This window comes from Phascolarctos cinereus, unplaced genomic scaffold (genome assembly GCF_003287225.1).
Source record: "Phascolarctos cinereus isolate Bilbo 61053 unplaced genomic scaffold, phaCin_HiC Scaffold_8;HRSCAF=390, whole genome shotgun sequence".
In the NCBI taxonomy this organism is placed as follows: domain Eukaryota; kingdom Metazoa; phylum Chordata; class Mammalia; order Diprotodontia; family Phascolarctidae; genus Phascolarctos; species Phascolarctos cinereus.
Genome location: NW_027556291.1, coordinates 53,563,693 through 53,581,984, shown reverse-complemented (window position 1 = coordinate 53,581,984; position 18,292 = coordinate 53,563,693). Strand labels below are relative to the sequence as shown.

At 43.9% G+C, this 18,292-nt stretch overlaps 2 protein-coding genes across 2 annotated transcripts; one reads left to right on the top strand and one right to left on the bottom strand.

Annotated features, from left to right (window-relative positions):
* Positions 1–9,473: 9,473 nt before the first annotated feature.
* Positions 9,474–10,649, bottom strand: RNF113A (ring finger protein 113A). The gene has a single exon (XM_020975130.2). The coding sequence runs from the start codon at positions 10,580–10,582 to the stop codon at positions 9,524–9,526; it is 1,059 nt and encodes a 352-aa protein (XP_020830789.1). The 5' UTR covers positions 10,583–10,649; the 3' UTR covers positions 9,474–9,523.
* Positions 10,650–10,742: 93 nt separating this feature from the next.
* Positions 10,743–16,951, top strand: NDUFA1 (NADH:ubiquinone oxidoreductase subunit A1). The gene is made up of 3 exons (XM_020975131.2): positions 10,743–10,933; positions 14,064–14,153; positions 16,834–16,951. Exons 1-3 carry the CDS (start codon positions 10,832–10,834, stop codon positions 16,861–16,863), a joined length of 222 nt encoding a protein of 73 aa, XP_020830790.1. The 5' UTR covers positions 10,743–10,831; the 3' UTR covers positions 16,864–16,951.
* Positions 16,952–18,292: the final 1,341 nt, after the last annotated feature.

Genomic DNA, 18,292 nt, shown 5'->3' with positions numbered 1-18,292 from the left:
TATTTTGTGAAAGCTTCAAGGGCCTGAGGTTAGCAAGGAGCTAAACAAAGGGCGCTGATATAGGAAAAGACCCAGGCTTATTATATAGATGGAAAACTACACAGCCTGTAGGATAATGATGTATTTTTAGGGTTCCTTATGGGGGTTGGAGATTAGGGACAGGATAAGGAAGATGAATGACAGGATAAGGGAGACAAAGGCAATTCTTTTGGTACAAGTTGTACCACATTTCAAGATAAGGGGAAAAGGACTTGAGAAGTTCTCACGTTCCAGGATCTCAAGATACAGGATGGGCTACAGAAGGAGCCTCAAACCCCCTCAGATGCCTGGGAAAATAACACTTAATATTATTTTTAATCCTAGGGCACTCTTTGTTCCCACATCACTTGAGGTCAATTACTGTTTAAACCATTGTATCCTTGTACCCAGGGCTTAGTTGGTGTTGTTCAGTACTTTTGGACTCTTCTTGTCACCATTTGGGGCATTCTTGGCAAAGATACTAGAGTGGCTTGCCATTGCCTTCTCCAGCTCCTTTTGTTTTGGTCTGAGAGGTTGAGACCCCTCAAAGACTAGAGTACAGGACAGGGTCGTTTGGAATGAATTCACAGACTCAAGCATTCTTTAAGTCAAGTGGGCAAAAAGTTTGTTACACTTTTCATCGGGCAAGGATTCTTAAGGAACCTTCGACCTTAGAGGGGTACAGTTAAAGTTTATATAGGATAAAATATAATAAAACATGTCAAATATGCTAACTAGGTGATTCAGGGTGGGATTAGGGAGTAGTTAAGGAGTGGTCAGTTCTTAAAGGAACAAGTACTTCTGCCAGGCGTTTTACCCAGAGTTCACTGGGAAGAGCCCACAAGGGGGGGGCCACATGGAGGTATGGTTTTAGGCCTGCTATGTCACTAAGTTAACTAGAGTTCAGGGGTAACTGAGAGTGATCCAGTCTGCCACCAGTCAATGTCTTGTTTTGATGGGGTGCTTGTGCTTGTATTTGGACCCCAATTTCTCCCTAGTCTCAGAGACACTGTCTCTGACAACCACTCCCCAGCCTAAGGACACTGTGCCTAGCAGTTATTCATGCATGGGCCTTAGCATGACCCTTATCTCTCTTTCCCTGGTACAGCTACACTGAGCTGGGCTGCTCAGGCCCCAGCCCTCAGATCACGTCTCTGGAAGCCTCCCAATTCCTCAGTAAGCTCCTATCTTGTGAGAAAGCTTTCCCTTGTTGCAAAGCATTCTCTCATCAAGACAGAGGGAGAGGGGTACCTTGCCCAGCCCAAGGAGTTTTGTCTTTTTGTCCTTCCTCCTGCCAGACTCCCAAGATCCATACCTCTGTCATCTCCTTCCCTATCTGGTATACTCCCTGTACGTTCCCATCCATAGCTCCCAAAGACAGCTGGACCTTTGGATTACCTAATCAGTACCCCTGGCATTCCTTTCCCATGCCCTTTTCCATATAAACCCTAGCTCCATCCTCAGTCTCTCGCAGGTTCCTTAAGAATCCTTGCCCGATGAAAAGTGTAACAATAAATCTTTGCCACCTTGACTTAAAGAATGCTTGAGTCTGTGAATTCATTCCAGATGACCCGTCCTGTACTCTGGTCTTTGAGGGGTCTCAACCTCTCAGACCACAACAGTTTGATAAGATAGATGTAGGGAGTATACATATGTCTTAAGTCTAGAATACAGATAATGAGGAGTCCAGGATGTAGATAATGAGGTAGGGAGGTAGTACAGATAGTCCAGTGGGTAAGAATATCTTTATGACCCAGTGCAAAGCCAGTTCAAACTGATAATTCCTTCAGGTGCTGTTTGTAACTGCACCAGGGAAAGAGATAAGGGTCTTGCTGGGGCCAACTCACGAGTAATTGCTAGGCACAGTGTCCTTGGGCTGGGGAGAAACTGCCAGAGACAGTGTTTCTGAGACTGGGGAGAAATTGGGGTCCAAGTACAAGCACCCAAACATAAGCACCTAAGCACCCCATCACTTTTACAGATGAAGAAACTGAAGGGGGTTAAGTGATTTGCCCAGGGTCACGCAGCTAGTTAAGTGTCTGAGGCAGATTTGAACTCAGGAAGAGGAGTCTTCCTGACTCCAGGCCCAGTTCTATGCACTATCCTACCTAGCCTCCTAGCCTAGTACAATACCTGGTTACATAGTGAGCACTAAACAATCACTTGTTAACTTAAACCCAGTTTCCACCGGGCTTGCAAAGCTTTCTGGCCCTAACCAAAATTACTGGTAATCCTGAATTATTGATTGAATGATACTATAAATGCAAATTTCCAAATTGTTGACTTAGCTGTAGCACTAAATAAAGATGGGGCTAGAAGACCTTAATTTTAGTTCTGCTTTCAACACTCTGTGATAGAGACATTTGCCCTGAGTATCATTTTCCTCACCTATAAAAATAATAATAGCTACCAAAGTGCTTTAAAATTTACCTTAAGAGACTCTCTGAAAAATAAGCCATTCCATACCCAGAGAAAAAGCCTAAATCATATCATCATACCTCTCCCTGTGTCCTTGCAAAGTAATCTTGTTGTAAGATTTAAATAATGTGGGCAGCTAAGTGGTATAGTAGATAGAGCACCTGCCCTGGAGTTAGGAGGACCTGAGTTCAAATTAGGCCTCAGACACATAACACAGGGGCTGAGCCAAGATGGCAGTGTAAAAGCAGTGACTTGCTTGAGCTCTCCCCCAAACCCCTCCAAATACCTATGAAAAATGTCTCTAAACAAATTCTAAAGCAGCAGAGCCCACAAAAAGAGTGAAACAAACTTCCAGGGCCAAGATAACCTGGATGGTTGATTAGAAAGGTATATCGAGCCAGGCTGGGAGAAGAACCCAGTTCGGCGTGGGCACGCAGGCCACAGCAAACCTGGAGCAGGCCTCAGAGGACTGAATCATAGGCAGCTGTGGCAGTTTCCAGACTTCTCAACCCATGAACACCAAAGACAACTTAGAAGGTCAGTGGGAAAAGTCTGTTTCTGTGGTGAGAGAGAAGTGTGAGGTCCCAGCCCCATTCCCCAAGCTTGGCCCTGGGGTGGGGGCTGCCTCCTGAGCTTCAGTGGCTGATCAGAGGGGCATTGCAGGGATCTCTCTGCTGGTGCAGGATTCTCTTGCTTTGCCAGTGCTTGGATCTGGGTCACAGTTCTGGGTGGTGGTCCTGGGGTGAGGAGGAGTGCTGGCATGGTGGAGCTTGTAGTGACTGTGAAGAGAATATCCTCCTCACAGTTCCAAGACAGAAAAGAGTGCTTATGGTCACTCATAGACAAGAGCACAGGCCAGGGAAGGAGTAAACACCTTGCCCTTGATCATAGCACCTTGGAAGAACTGAAAATTTACAGGTCCCTAGAAGTATCTCTGAAAACAGCTGCACAAAACCCCTGAAGCTTGGGACAGTACATTCTCCACACTGGAAACAGACCCCTACCTTAACAAAGAGTTTATAACTCAAGTAATTAGCTGGGATCATGAGCAGCAGCGCAAAAAGAGTCAGACTATATTATCTTACTTTGGTGACAAAGATTAAAACATACAACCGGAAGAAGACAATGAAGCCAAAGCTCCTACATCCAAAGCCTCCAAGAAAAATATAAATTGGTCCCAGGCCATGGAAGAGCTCAAAGGGGATTTTGAGAAGCAAGTAAGAGAAGTAGAGGAAAAACTGAGGGTGATGCTAAAGGAGACCCAAAAAAATACTGAAGAAAATAACACCTTAAAAAATAGCCTAACCCAAATGGCAAAAGAGGTCCAAAAAGCCAATGAGGAGAAGAATGCCCTAAAAAGAAAATTGGCCAAATGGAAAAGGAAGTCCAAAAGTTTACTGAAGAAAATACTTCCTTAAAAATTAGAGTAGAGGGGCAGCTAGGTGGTGCAGTGGATAGAGCACCGGCCCTGAAGTCAGGAGGACCTGAGTTCAAATCCGGCCTCAGACCGAACACTTGACACTTACTAGCTGTGTGACCCTGGGCAAGTCACTTAACCCCAATTGCCTAAAAGCAAAAAAAAAAAAAATTAGAGTAGAGCAATTGGAAGCTAGTGACAATTTGAGAAATCAAGGCACTGTAACACTAATCCAAAAGAATGAAAAATTAGAAAACAATGTGAAATATCTCATTGGAAAAACAACTAACCTGGAAAATAGATCCAGGAGAGAGAACTTAAAAATTATTGGACTATCTGAAAGCCATGATCAAAAAAAGACCCTAGACATCATCTTTTGAGAAATTATCAAGGAAAACTGCCCTGATATTTTAGAACCAGAGTTCAAAATAGAAATGGAAAGAATCCACCAATCACCTCCTGAAAGAGATCCCCAAAGGAAAACTTCTAGGAATATTGTAGCCAAATTCCAGAATCCCCAGGTCAAGGAGAAAATATTGCAAGGAGCCAAAAATCAGAATGACACAAGATTTAGCAGCTTCTACATTAAGGGTCCAGAGGGCATGGAGTATGATATTCCGGAGGGCAAAGGAAATAGGACTACAACCAAGAATCACCTACCCAGCAAAACTGAATATAATCCTTCAGGGGAAAAAATGGTCATTCAATGAAATAGGGGACTTTCAAGCATTCCTGAGGAAAAGACCAGAGCTGAATAGAAAATTTGACTTTCAAATACAAGACTCAAGTGAAACATGGAAGAGATAAACAGGAAAGAGAAATCACAAGAGACTTATTAAAGTTGAACTGTTTACATTCCTGCAGAGAAAGATATTTGTAACTCATGAGTCCTTTGTCAGTATTAGGGTAGTGGGAGGGAAAAAAATTATATGTATGTATAGATAGATAGAGGGCACAGGGTGAGTTGAAGATGAAGGGGTGATATCTGGAAAATAAAATTAAGGGGTGAGAGAGGATTATACTGGGAGAAGAAGAAAGGGAGAGGTAGAATGGGGTAAATTATCTCACATGAAACAGACAAGAAAAGGCTTTTACAGTGGAGGGGAAATGGGGGAAGGTGAGAGGGAATGAGTGAATCTTATTCTCATAGGATTTGGCTTAAGGAGGGAATAACATACACAATGGGGTATGGAAATCTATCTTACCCTACAGGAAAATAAGGGGGGAAGGGGACAAGAGAACAGGGGGTTGATAGAGGGGAGGGCAGATTGGGAGAGGGGATAATCAAAAGCAAACACTTCTGAGGAGGGACAGGGTCAAAAGAGAGAATAGAATAAATGGGGAGTAGGATAGGATGAAGGCAAATATACTTAGTTTTTCACAACAGGACTACTATGGAAGTGTTTTGCATGACTACATATCTAAAACCTGTATCAAGATGCTTGCCTTTTCAATGAGGGTCAGGGGGAGGGAGGAAGGGAGAAAATTTGTAACCCAAAGTTTTAAAAACTAATGTTAAAAATAAAAAAAAATAAAGACACATAACACTCACTAGCTGTGTGACTCTGGGCAAGTCACTTAACCCCACTGCCTAGTCAAAAACAAAAACCAAAAAAAATTTAAATAATGCACCTACTTAAGAAATGGTTCACAAACTACAGGTCTGGGACCTGTTTTATTTATACAACTTGTTGATTCTTTTACCTTTTGGCATATAGTACTATAGAAACTAGTCTGCTGTCATTTTTTTAAAGGAAAAACCCTCCTCGAATAATTGCCTTTTTGTAATGGATCCGCTATGCTAATGCTCCTTGTCAGCCTGTCAGTCCAACTGTCTGCTGCCGTGTTTATGATTTCAGAATGTCTCAAACATCCTCACTGACTGAAGTCTAAAGACACTGGGTGTAGGGAGGGAGAGAGGGGGAGGAGGCCACCCACCTGAAGTCTTGTTCCTGAAAGATTAGCCCTCTTTCCTTGTTCCTTTACCAGGCTGGGCATGTGCTAACCATTTCCCCACGTCACCCCCTTTCTGGGTAGGATAGTTCCTGCCAAGGAAAGAGCTAGATTCATGATTTGCCTCCATTGTTCTCTGTTCTCATCCAAGATTCCAAGACTTCTAGGTCCTGCCACCATTTTGCATTGCTGGCTGACCTCACTCAGGCATGCCTGCTTTTCTGCATGGTCTCCTGGAAAAAGAAAAACCCTTTGTCACTGATCTATAGCCATCCCTTTCCTTAAGTGAGACTACTAGTCCTCAGAGCTCCTGGCCTCCCCATAGTTGCTAAGAAGGGAAGAACCTTTCCTGGGTGAATGGTTGGCTTTTTTCCTTTTGAGCCACGACTGTATACAGAACAGCCTTTGTGGGAGGAGGTGTTGCTTGAAGGTGCCATTTTCTGTTTGTTTAGAACACTCTCCCCTTCAGCATCTCTAAAGTTTCCATGTGGCCAAGGTAATGTTTTTATCTATCTAAACCATCTGACTCAATGGGAACCACACTTTTTGTCGTTTTATACTTTGCTAGGTAGATTTTATTACCCTGTGCTGCGCCCTTTTTTTTTTAAAGAGAAATTGGGTTGTCTTAATTCATTTTATGTGCCAGGTTCTCTATGTTTTTCATTGCCCCTCAAGTCCCATCCTGCACAATTGGCATCAGGTGCAGGAAGAAGTTGATTGAAAAAAAAGAAGAAACAATTATCCAGTTTTCTCCTTTGCACTGTTAGTTTACCTGATGGTTTCCTACTTACTCCTGTTCTGTAGCTGTGTACAAAGAGATGTGAAATACTTTCAGGCAAAATAAACTATAAGTGACTCAGTAAAAAAAAAAACACCTTACCTTCACAATAACTTTGAGAGGAAGAGATTATCCCCATTGTACAAAGGAGGAAACTGAGGCATAGGTTAAGTGACTTGTTTAAGGTCACACAGGTAGGAAATATCTGAGTCCAGATGGGAACAGAGCACTAAGTCCAGTGCTCTGTTCACTTCACACCTTTGAATTAAAATGGTCTTGAGCTCCTTTTCAGCTCAGAATCTTTTTTTTCTTTTTCTTTTTTTTAAGGCAATTGGGGTTAAGTGACTTGCCCAGGTCACAGAGCTGGTAAGTATCAAGCGCTTGGTCTGAGGCCGGATTTGAACTCAGGTCCTCCTGACTTCAGGGCTGGTACTCTATCCACTGCACCACCTAGCTGCCCCTCACTCAGAATCTTAAAGGGTTTTTTAGTCTTGATATGTTGTGTAGATTGCATCAGCAGGACATGGCACTTCATCTTGCATATGTAGACGGTAGGGTGTAAGGAAGAGGGAAGAGAAGACTCAAGAAAAATGTTCAGGTTTCTCAAACGTGGGTAACTGGGTTCCTGAATTTCAGTTACCCTTTGGAGTTAAGGCAAGGAGACTTTTTTCTTCCCCTTAAGAGTAAATGCATGTCACTTTTGTATTATGGCTGTTTTAAGTAAGGGGAGGGAGGGAGAAAAAGGGAGATAACGAGTGAGGAGAGAGGGACAGATGGATTAAGGCTAGAAGAAAAGTCGGAGAGCAGCAGAAACTAGGGAAATGAGATACACCTGGGGATGGTGGAAGGCAACAAGACAAAACTTGTCTAGACAGACACACACCCAGATACCACTAAGTGCTACTCAAAGAAATCCAGCAACATATTTAAAGCAACCAACACACCCCCCTTGCAGCCTAAAACTTTTAAAGCAATGTATTTTTTTTTTACAATTATAAGTATAGCTTTTGATTCATGGGGTTGGGGGAGCCCAGATTGATGAGGTCACCAATCTACTGAAATCCCTGATGTTAGTACTTGTCTGCAGGCCAGATGAAATTAAGCTCTAGGTCAACTTCAGATCCCTCACTCCTATTTTAAAATACATCTTGAAGTAAAAAATATAAATTCATGACCTTGAGGCTCCAAAAAGATAACATTGTAAGTAAAAAGTGTAAATGTATATGACCTTCAGGCCTCAAAGATATGTTGATATTTTATTATACTGATTATTGACTCATTTCTTGCAATAGCCCTGCTAAGTAGGTCAAAAGATTAATTTGGGAAGATTGTTTCCTTTTACAAAACAAACCTTCAGTTTGATGCTGCCAAAGGATACATTTAAGTAAAAACGTTTAGTAGGCAGCTGGTGAATATATGGCTGGCATTAAGGTTAGGGTCAGAGAAACAGATCTGACAGTCATTTGTGTAGGAAAATTGAAGTTGATTCTCCTTTATTGTAGAATATTGTATCTCTATTAATTGTACTTAGATGAACTTATAGCCTGGCTTAATCTTTCACCACCTCCACAACGTCACTTAGTCACTGTAAAGTTGGCTACAAAAGTATATTTGTCATGAAAAGTCCAGTAGTTCTGCGCTCTGTAAGGATCTGCACCAATCCAGCAATGGCAATGAATAGCAGTCACCTAATATAACCAGATTAAATGCTAATCAGTTAGGCAATGTTCATCATGGTTACAAAGAAAAGAGGTCTTTCAGTCACAGAGTTAACAATTCAAAAGGGATGTTCACAAGATAAATTCTCCAAACCTTAAGCTCTGTCTCCCTAATTGAATTGGTCAGGTCCTTCAGCAGGACCTCACGCTGGGACAATAGAGTATGCTTAATATTTAGTGTTGACAGTGAAAGGAGAGTCTCACATATTTTTGAAGCAAAGGTGTCACAGAGCAATGAATAGTTTAATAGACCACTCAGAGGGCAGACTGCCTAAATTTAGTATTTTACCTCTAGTACTTAGCAGGTACTTAACACTTATTCATTCATTCCTTCATTAATGAAGGCAGCATACTTCTATAACCACTCTACTTCTAAAGAATGAGTGTACAGGGTGGACAGAAGTTAAAATACTGCCTCTGACAGCTATTACCTGTGTAACTATGGGCAAGTCACTTAATATCCCTGTGACTCAGTTTCCTCCTCTATAAAAGGAGAGAGTTGGATTAAGTAGCCTCTAAGGTCCCTTTCAACTCTAGATCTATGATCCTAAAGAGATGTCTCAGTATGGAAGTCCTTATCCAAGAAACAGGACAAAAGCCTTTAGTACATCACCATCTGCTTTGCTGCTGCATCCTAAGGACCATGGGACTTTCCCATTGGACTTGCAGCTAGCTCAAACTTTGCATGTGTTGTCTCCTCCATGGACTGTCTTTCCTATTTGTGTCTCTAGTGCTTAGTGCTTTATACATGGTACGTTCTTAAATATTTTATTCATTCATTAGGACACCCTTGAGAGCTTCTTCAAAGTGTACCCCAGATCCTTCTGGCACATTAGCCAGGTAGCAGATTACTTTGAACCCTGGGTGTCAGGCAATTTAAGGCAATCCAAGACTCCCCCCCAACCCAAGTTGGCTTGGTACCCCATGGATACCAGGGAATTTAAGCCTCCCCATTCTTCACCTCCACCCCAGTTTAGCCAGAATAGGTACCAAGCAATCCAAGCCTTCCCTCCTCCCTATCCTTGCCCCGCCCCAGTTTAGTCTGGTAACTCAGGGGAAACAGGCAATCCAAGCCTCCCCATTGTTTCCCCTCCACCCCTCCCTCTTCCCCATGCTGCCCCCCTCTCCCCCCAGTCCACCTCGACGCTTGAGTCAGAAATCTCCACTCATATCAAAACTTAAAAGAGAGAGATTTTATTGTTACCAGTTAGTTCCCTAGGTTTAAGTTACGGGGTTTACACCTTCATCTGAGCTTTCTAAGGGGTCAGAGGTGCCCGCCTTTCCCTCTGCTTGGTGTTTTTCTAGCTTGGCGATCAGGTCCTTGGCTGGGTTGAAAACCCCGTTGGTCTGCTGGTCACAGACGTAGCAGCGCTGGGAGGTGCGGAAGTGACTGAGGGCGCAGCCCTCGCAGAAATAATGCTTGCACTTGGTCACCACGGGGTTACGGAAAGACTGTCGACAAATGAAGCACTTGAAAGGCAGGTCCTCGTCGTCGCTGCTCACCTCGTAGTTGTCTTCGTCGATGCCCCCGTAACGACCCTCGTCCAGCTCGCGCTCGATCTGCCAGCCGTGCTTGTAGTCAGAGCGGTCGTGCAGGAACTTGCAGCTGTCTCCGAAGCCGCAGAAGCCGGTCTCCTTGTAGTCCTTGCAGATGTCGGGCTGATAATCCCAGCGCACCGTGGCGCGCAGGTGTTCGGGCGCACGGATGGGCCCCTTTCTTACCATGCCCGATGAGGCGTTGCCCATGGACGTGTCCTTGGGTTTCACGTACCTCTGGTAATTGTTGATGCCCCTGTAGATCTTATCGTCCTCTTTGCCGCGAAGCTCCTCTTGGATCTTCTGGCTGCGCTCGAAGATGGCTTGGGCATCGCGCTCCTTCTCCGTGTCCAGCTCGTACACGGCGGTGGCGCCCATGTCCTCGGGGCCCACGGGCTTGGCCGAGCGTGTGGATTTATAGACGACGCTCACGGAGGGCGAAGGCTCGCTCTCGTCGTCGCCGCCGCTGCTAGCGCCGCTGTAAGAGGCGGGCGCCTTCTTCTCCCGGCAGCTGCCGCGCGTTTTCTGGATCATGGGGTTGGGGACCAGGCGCCTTTTCTCCCGCCGGACCACGACGTTTCCCTCATCGCTGCTGCTGCTGCTGCTGCTGCCGCCGTCTGCTCTGGGCGGCTTGTCGAAGGCAGGCCGTTTCCGGCGACCCGCGTTGCCCTTACGGTTCGACTTCTTGAAGAGGAAAGTGCACACCGGACCAGCCGGAGGCTCAGGGGACAGGTCGTCAGCCATCCCACTCTCTCTGAGACTATAAAGCTCCGGCGCCAAGTACTCAGTACCGGTCGTGACGCCACTTCCTGTCAGAAAGAGGAGAAAGGCGGGCGGGGCCACGGCTGCGGGGCCCCCGCTGATTGGCCGCCGCCTAGGGGCGTGGCGGCGCGGGAGCTGCTGGGACGGGAAGCGACCGCAGTCACCTTAACCCCGCGTCCGGCGTCGTATCCGCTGTCTGTTGGAGTCTGTGGCCGTGAACCTCCTGCCGAGATGTGGTTCGAAATTCTGCCGGGGCTGGCCCTTATGGGCGTATGTGTGATGATCCCGGGAATTAGCACCGCCCTCATCCAAAAGTACATGAGTGGGGGCAAGGTAGGGCCAGGCTGCCCGTCAGCGGCCCCGCACACCCGAGCTGGGTCCCGGAGCGGGGTCCTCTCGTGCTTCTTGGGGTTTGTAGAGCGTCTCTGCCCTTCTTGGCTGTTACAGCCCTTGAGCCTCAGCTCGCGGGCGGCTCCGAGGTCCGGGAGGGGAAGGGAATTGCCAAGGATCACGTATAGGATCCTTGCTCTAGAACTGGAAGGGACCTCGGGCTATCGAGTCCACCCCCTCTCCTTTTACAGAGGAGGAAAGTGAGATGCAGTGAAGGGAAGGGACTTGTTCCGGGTCACGCAGAGGATCCTAGAATTAGAGCTGGAAGGGACCCCAGGGCCTATCCAATTCAACCCCTCCCCCCTTCATTTTACAGAGGAAGAAATTGAAGCCTAGGGAGGGGAAGTAATGTATCTGAGGGTATACAGTATTCAAATCCAACTACTCTGAATCCAAAACCAGTGCTTTTTCCATTACTAGCTTTCCATCTTCCTCACGCAGATGGCATGCCAAAAAGTAAATCTTTTCTGTGCTAAGTAAATGGGCATTCTCTTTAGTTTCTGCCCTAAATACTATTTCACTGGGGGAGAAGCCCTGATTTCCCTTCCTGTAATGCAAACAGCAGGTTGGAGGCAACTCTTTGTTGCCTGAGAAAATGAGAAGAATCCCTTCTTTACAGAGATATAGGGGATCTAAGACGGTCAAAGTGGACAAATAGAACACTGGGCCTCAAGTCATGAAGACTTGAGTTCAAATCTGGTCTCAGATACTTATTAATTGTGTGACCTTGGGCAAGTCACTTCACCCCTGTGAGCCCCAGGTTACTCATTTGTAAACAAAAGTGAGATAATAATAGCACCTACCTCCCAGGGTTGCTGTGAGGATGAATGAGATAATATTTGTAAAAGAGCTTACTTAGCACAGTACCTGGCACATAGTAGGAACTGTATCCCCTTTCTCCTTCTCCTCCCTGTCTATGGTTGTAGAGCATTGCACGTATGGTCAGACTTAGATGTTAGTTTTGCTAAAATGGCTTTTTTCCCTCTTTTATTGTTCTCTATTATGAGGGATGGCTCACTGGGTAGAGTTGGAGATGGGACATTCAGAAATGAAGGTGATATATAATATACAAATCTATGTAAATGTGTAAAAATGATTTTTTTTAAAGTAAAGGGGAGAGATCTGAAGAGCCCTAAGTAACACCAAAGAACCTCCTGAACTGGCTGTAGAAGGGAGTGGGAAGATCAGGGGAAGGTACAAAGAAAGGGGTTATGTGGCAAGAAGAAGCGGAGATTAAGGTAGAGAGGTTCAAGGCCAAAAGGAGAGGAGAGAATTCAGTTACTTCCCCCAAACTATACTCACTCCATTTATTTAGCAAATGTTTATTGAGCTACTGTGTACAAGGCCCAGTGCTAGGTACTGGGAATAGATATGAGTCAAATACCAGACCTGCCCTCAGAAGGGCTCACAGTCTAGTAACAACACAGATGTCATATAATCTCTTAATGCCTATTGAGAGGGTGGAATTGGTGTAGTGGAAAGGACACTGGACTTGGATTCTGGAGGTTCAAATCCTGCCTCAAATACCTTCTACTTGAGGCTTTTCCTCATCCCTTTTAGCTTCTGTTACTGCCTCATATACAAGGTAGTTGTTGGGGGGAGAGGGAGGGGTGGAGTTGTATATGTGTATACTATCTCCCTCAGGTAGAATGTAACCTTTTCCAAAGCAGGAACTGTTTTATTTGAAAATACAGCATAATAACCAGCACATAGTAGGTACTTTATAAATGCTTGCTGATAGATTGATTGAAGGTATAATGGAAAGTGTGTTGGAGTCAGTGGACTTGGGTTCAAGTGCCTTCTCATATACTTTCCATGAGGACAGGCAAGTGACCTAATCACTCAGACTCTCAGTTTCCTCATCTGTAAAATAGGGATAATAAAGACTAATGCACTTATCGTGTCTCACAGGGTTGCCAGTAAAACCTTGAAGCATTAAATATTATATTATATGAGATCTGCAGGAGGATGGTTATCAATTGGGGGAGGCATTGAATTTTAATAGGCAAAGATGGGAGCAGAGGGGCATTATTTCTTGAGAGCAGAAGCTGTGGGTAAGGGACAGAAGGCAGAGCCTGGAGGGTCCCTGATTTGAGCAAATGGAAGGAAGGAGAAGAGCCAGGGAAGGAAGAATTAAAGAAATAGCAAGAGAATCTTGAGAGAGCAGTACCACCTAAGCCAAAGGGTAAAGGCATACAGCAGTATCATAGTAGCATGGTGGCCAGGAAGCATGACAACTTCAAAACTGAATAATATGAAGTCATGATGATAGAGATAGGAGAAAGTTTCCCCTGATTCCTACAGATGTGGAGGACTATAGGTGTGGGACAATGCATATAGCATAAGACTTTCGATATGTTGATGAGTTTTGCTAAAGAATTTTTTGCCTTTTTTTTTTTCCCCTTTATTATAACTTATGGCCCTCTGGGAGGGGAGGAAATGTGTTGGGACATGTGAGTGCTGTAAACACAAAAGAAAGATGCTAGGGGGCCCAGTGGATAGAATGCCAGCCTGGAGTCAGGAAGACCTGAGTTCAGATCCAGCCTCACTTACTAGCTACCCTGGGCAAGTCACTTCACCTCTGTTTGCCTCAGTTTCCTCATCTGTATGTAAAATGAGGATGATAATAGCACCTACTGCCCAGGGTTGTTGTGAGGATCAAATAAGATGATATTTGTAAAGTGCTTAGCACAGTGCCTGGCATGGTTAAATGTTAGTTATTATTATAGTTATATGTCTATTATATGCACTATTATTAATATATCTATATTATAGATGCTTTTATATATAAAGTTTTTTTTTCTCACAGAGACTAAGAACTGAGGAGAAGTTCTAGGATTAAATCATTAGATCTTTGACTCCTAATTTCCATCCCCTCTTCAATTACCCCTTATCCTTAAGAGGCTGAGGCCTCTTAACTTTGAAGTTCAGTAGCCTGGTTTTTCTTTCTGGGCTTCATCCATGCTCCTCCTTCTTTTGTTTGAGCTGTGTGATAGTCTTTGAAGCTTTCTCTCTTCCACTTTCTAATTTCTGGCCACTTTGGGCCACTTGAATGTCCGTGTTCTCTTTACAGGAAAAGAGAATTGCCCGTAATCAATACCAGTGGAATCTACTGGAGAGGGACCGGAGGCTCTGTGGATTCAATCGTTATTATGAGGCGAAGGTACAGTTTGTCCTGCTGTGTGTCCCATTTGGTGGGTTGGGTTCATTTTGAAAGTGTCTTCCCCTGGAGGGATCTTTTGGTTGATTCCGCTGGCCCTGGAGACTCTAACTTGTGATTTCATGGTCCCCAGGTAAAGTAGTTTGCTGCTTCCAGTTCTGTCCAGGATGCACTGGGAAATTCCTCAGAATGCATTATCTCACCAGCCTGCTATTGTTGTCAGATGCCAGAGTTTCTTTTCTTTGGATGACACAAGGAATTGCAATTTCATGAAACTTATGTGAAAACCAGGTTTATACAAGAGAAATGAACATGTGGGTGTAAGCCAAAGAGTTCACAAACAGAAGTTTGCATATTTATGACAGCAGGACAAAGGAAGGAGGAGAAATCTCCACCTAAAGGGGAGTGGCACGGGAAGGGGAAAGGTGCAGTAAAGATGGGGAAAGGACAAAACCCCCCTCCCGAAGGGGAGGGGCAAGGCTATGTGAAAGCCACATTTGCTTGGGAACTGCTAGACTATGAACATAGAATGGTCTGTTTATCTGGTCCCAGCTGCACAAGCAATTTCCCAGCCTGGCTAGCATCTGTCTTGATTCCCAAGGACACACAGGGAGTCCAGTTTGGGATCCAAACAACAAATTATGTCAATTGGGGTGGGGGGGGAAGCTTTGTCCTCCATACATGCTGTGGGTCTAGTATTTCTGGAAAATATGGCAACTCAAAAAGACAAGTTCAGGGAACCATTTAGAAGGCTGAATTCCTCTGCCTTCAGTCTAACTTTGATACCTTTATAAGAGTTCTAGTAACAGGGTGAAAAGTAAAACCTAAGGAAGATGTAGGCCCAAATCTGGAGGAAACTGTTTTTGTTTTTTAATAACCTAAGGAAGTAGGGTGACCCTGTGATTTGAGAAAGGCAGCCCAGTGTGCATTTGGAAGAATCCTGGCCTTGGATTTCAGAGAGCTGAGCTCGAGACCCGACTCACACATTTAGTGGCTGTACCATGCGAGTTTTTTCTTTTCCTCTTTGAACTTCAGTTCCCACTGCAGCAGATTGGGACTAATAATACACCCACTCCCTATCTCACAGAGTTGTAGGAATCACATGAAAAGAATGTACACAGAATGCTGCATAAACACATCTTGATTCTCTTTTTTCTGGGAGATTATGCCTAAACTAAGCCACGATGTACAGTTAAAATAATCGTTAACAATGATCTCTTCTTAACGATGGTAATTTTCGGGGAGTCTTTAGGCCATCATTCAGTGACTCAGAGGTAGCAGCTTGGATGTGTAACTGTAGAAGGCTGTGCCAGGGACAGGTAGTGTTTAGCCTGGAGAAGACAAAGCTTGGGGAGGACATGATTCTTCAGGTTTGGAAGGGCCTCTGTCACATGGAGGTGGGATTGGCCTTGTCCTGTGTGGCTTCAGAAGGCAGAACTAGCAGCAGTGGGGGGAGGGTACAAACAAGCCAGTTTAGGAGAGGAGATAGGAACTCCTTTCTGACAATTTGAGCTGTCTCAAAATGGAATGGATTGCCTCCAGATGGAATGAGTTCCCCTTCCTTGGTGGTCTTCAAGCCAAGATTGGATAATAACCATTGTGTTATTGTGGGCATTCCTTTGGAGTAGGCTTAGGCTATGAGGCTCAGTCCCTTATATTTTTCAGTTCTGGACAAATCACAGAAATCTGACCTGCCATAGAGAAGAGAGACTAGGATGGATGTTTTGAATAGTAAATTGATGTTATAAGTAGGTTGTTTTTTCCCACAATGGCTCCAAGTTATTTGTCAGATCACTTTACTTTTTCAACAGTGCCAAGCCTAAAACTGCTTCTCGTGACTTGGAATAAACGTACAGACTAATAGAACGTATGTGCTATGACTGAAATGACTCTGCAGGGGAAAAGTGATTCAGATCATGCTCTTTAGCAGATAAACAGCCCAGGTGGGACTGAAACTCAGATCTTCCTGGCTCTGAGGCCTTCTCTCTGCCCACTGTGCTGTGGTGCTTTTCTTTCATATATCCATCTGAAAGTTGCTACAGGTCCTTTTAGAAATAGGCAGGGTATATGATTTTCTTTTTTTTTTCCTTTTTTAAAAAAATTTTATTAATTTATTTTGATTTATCAATAATCACTTCCATATGCTTTTGAGTTTAAAATTTTTCTCCCCCTGCCTCCCCCCCCACCCTCCCTGAGACGGCGCACGATCTGATATAGGCTATACATTTACATTCCTATTAAACATATTTTCACATTGGTGATGTTGTAAGTGAAAATTAAAACCAATAGGAGGAACCATCAGAAAGAGGAAACAAAACTCAACAGAAGAGGAAAAAAAAATAGCAATTCAACTTCCATAGTTCTTTCTTTGGAGGTGGATAGCATTTTCTATCATGAGGCCTCTGGAGGTGTCTTAGATCCTTGTATTGCTGGGAAGGATTAAGTTTATCAATATTAGTCATCGTACAACATGGCTGTTAGGGTATGTGATTTTCAAAACTATATGATATATTACCATGTGTAATAATGTATATGTTGAAATTATAACTATCTGGTTTTTACATTACTATAAATGCAAGCAGAGAGTGATAGCTGCTTTGTAGAAAGAGCTAGAAGTGAGAAATGCTGAGCTCTCTTCAGAGACAATGAGATTCACATTTCTTTCCCCTTTAAACTTTTTTAGGGGTTGGAGAACATAACCGAAGATGCATAAGTGACCACATGATGCCCATCCTCAAGACTGCAGAACACTTCTGTGAGATGTTGTCTGGTGCCCATTAAAGACAAAGCAACTACCCAGAGAGCAGGTCTTTTTTTTTTTTGCGTTCAAACCCCACACCTCTTCCTCTGTTTCTTTTATATAAACATATCCAAGAACTTGGACACTGAGTTCAGGCATGGAGCCTTAGGAAATATAAAATGGGCTTCCAACAGTAGAAGTATTTCATGCTGCCAAATCAGGGTTTCTTCAGAGAGGACTAGGAAAGAAATGTAATTGCTGTGGTTTTTCTTTCCCAGAAGAATTCTTCTCTTCCTTTTGTCAGAAAAATAAACTGAGTCATTCAACATTATATTTAATGATCAGATCTATTAGACACTCCTTTTATTAATTAGCTGAAACGCCCATTTGGAGGGCAGTTGCCTGACACAGAGATCCCTCTCTGTCAACCAAGTGTCCTGCCTAGATTTAAAAAAAAAGACCTAACAACAACAATAACAAATCTGAGGCTTATAGAATCTTGTGGAAATAATTCCAGGAAGTTCAAAAAAATCATCTCGTGCTATCAGGTTTGCATGAGCATTCCAGGAACCGAGCATTTATCATCCAGAAAGGGAAAGCAAATCAAAGACACATTTTAGCTCTTTGAGCCCAACAGTCAATAGCAGGTAACTTCAGGGACTCCAAAGGGCAAGGACAGGGCTGCAGATTACAGAGGTTCATCCGTGAGGAAATGATAAGGGCCAGTCCAATTGTGGCAGGCCACCCAGCATAAATTGGTAGTGTTGTCTGCCCTTTCAAGTCAGTGCCAGCATTTGTAGGTGAGCTACCAACTAGTAGCTTAAACCAAGAGGCCTAAGAAATTACTGTAGATTCCACAGTGAACATTGATTAAGGGATAAAGCTTGCATTTTGTCAGAGGCTGTAACTTAGGTTTTCCATATTTCTTTGAAAGATCATTGCCTTCCTGAAGGCAAAGTATTTTTTAAAATTAAGTATTAAGTTCCCTGGGGGCAGAAGCCCTTCATTCTGTAAGTTTTCCATAGCGCCCATTTAAAAGACACTTTTTGACATTTAAAAGGTAATTTTTCAAGAAGATAAACAACAATGACTACCAGTTATGTTGATTGAAAATAGTGTGGGGTGAGGAAAAATGTGAAAGTTAAGAGTGCTGGGTTTGTTGCTGGAAGTAACCAGAAAAAACTAGCAGGTGTAAAGATGAGCATGCTCCAAGGGGGTGTGTTAGCACTACATGGTAAATTAAAAAGCAAAATCCTACTTTTTCCCCCTTTTGTTGGGCCCTACCTGTGAATTCATTTGTATAGGGAATTTTGGGAAGGGAAGCTCTCTCTACCAATGGAGTCTAGCATTAACTCTACAGCTTATGATTTTAGGAAAGCTGAGAGGTTAGGTGACTCACTCA

Excerpts from the sequence above, each read along its gene's own strand:
- RNF113A (XM_020975130.2), bottom strand. The coding sequence starts at position 10,582 with ATGGCTGACGACCTGTCCCCTGAGCCTCCGGCTGGTCCGGTGTGCACT.
- NDUFA1 (XM_020975131.2), top strand. The coding sequence starts at position 10,832 with ATGTGGTTCGAAATTCTGCCGGGGCTGGCCCTTATGGGCGTATGTGTG. Across the intron at positions 10,934-14,063 it reads AGTACATGAGTGGGGGCAAG|GAAAAGAGAATTGCCCGTAA; the intron begins GTAGGGCCAGGC and ends TTCTCTTTACAG. Across the intron at positions 14,154-16,833 it reads ATCGTTATTATGAGGCGAAG|GGGTTGGAGAACATAACCGA; the intron begins GTACAGTTTGTC and ends AAACTTTTTTAG.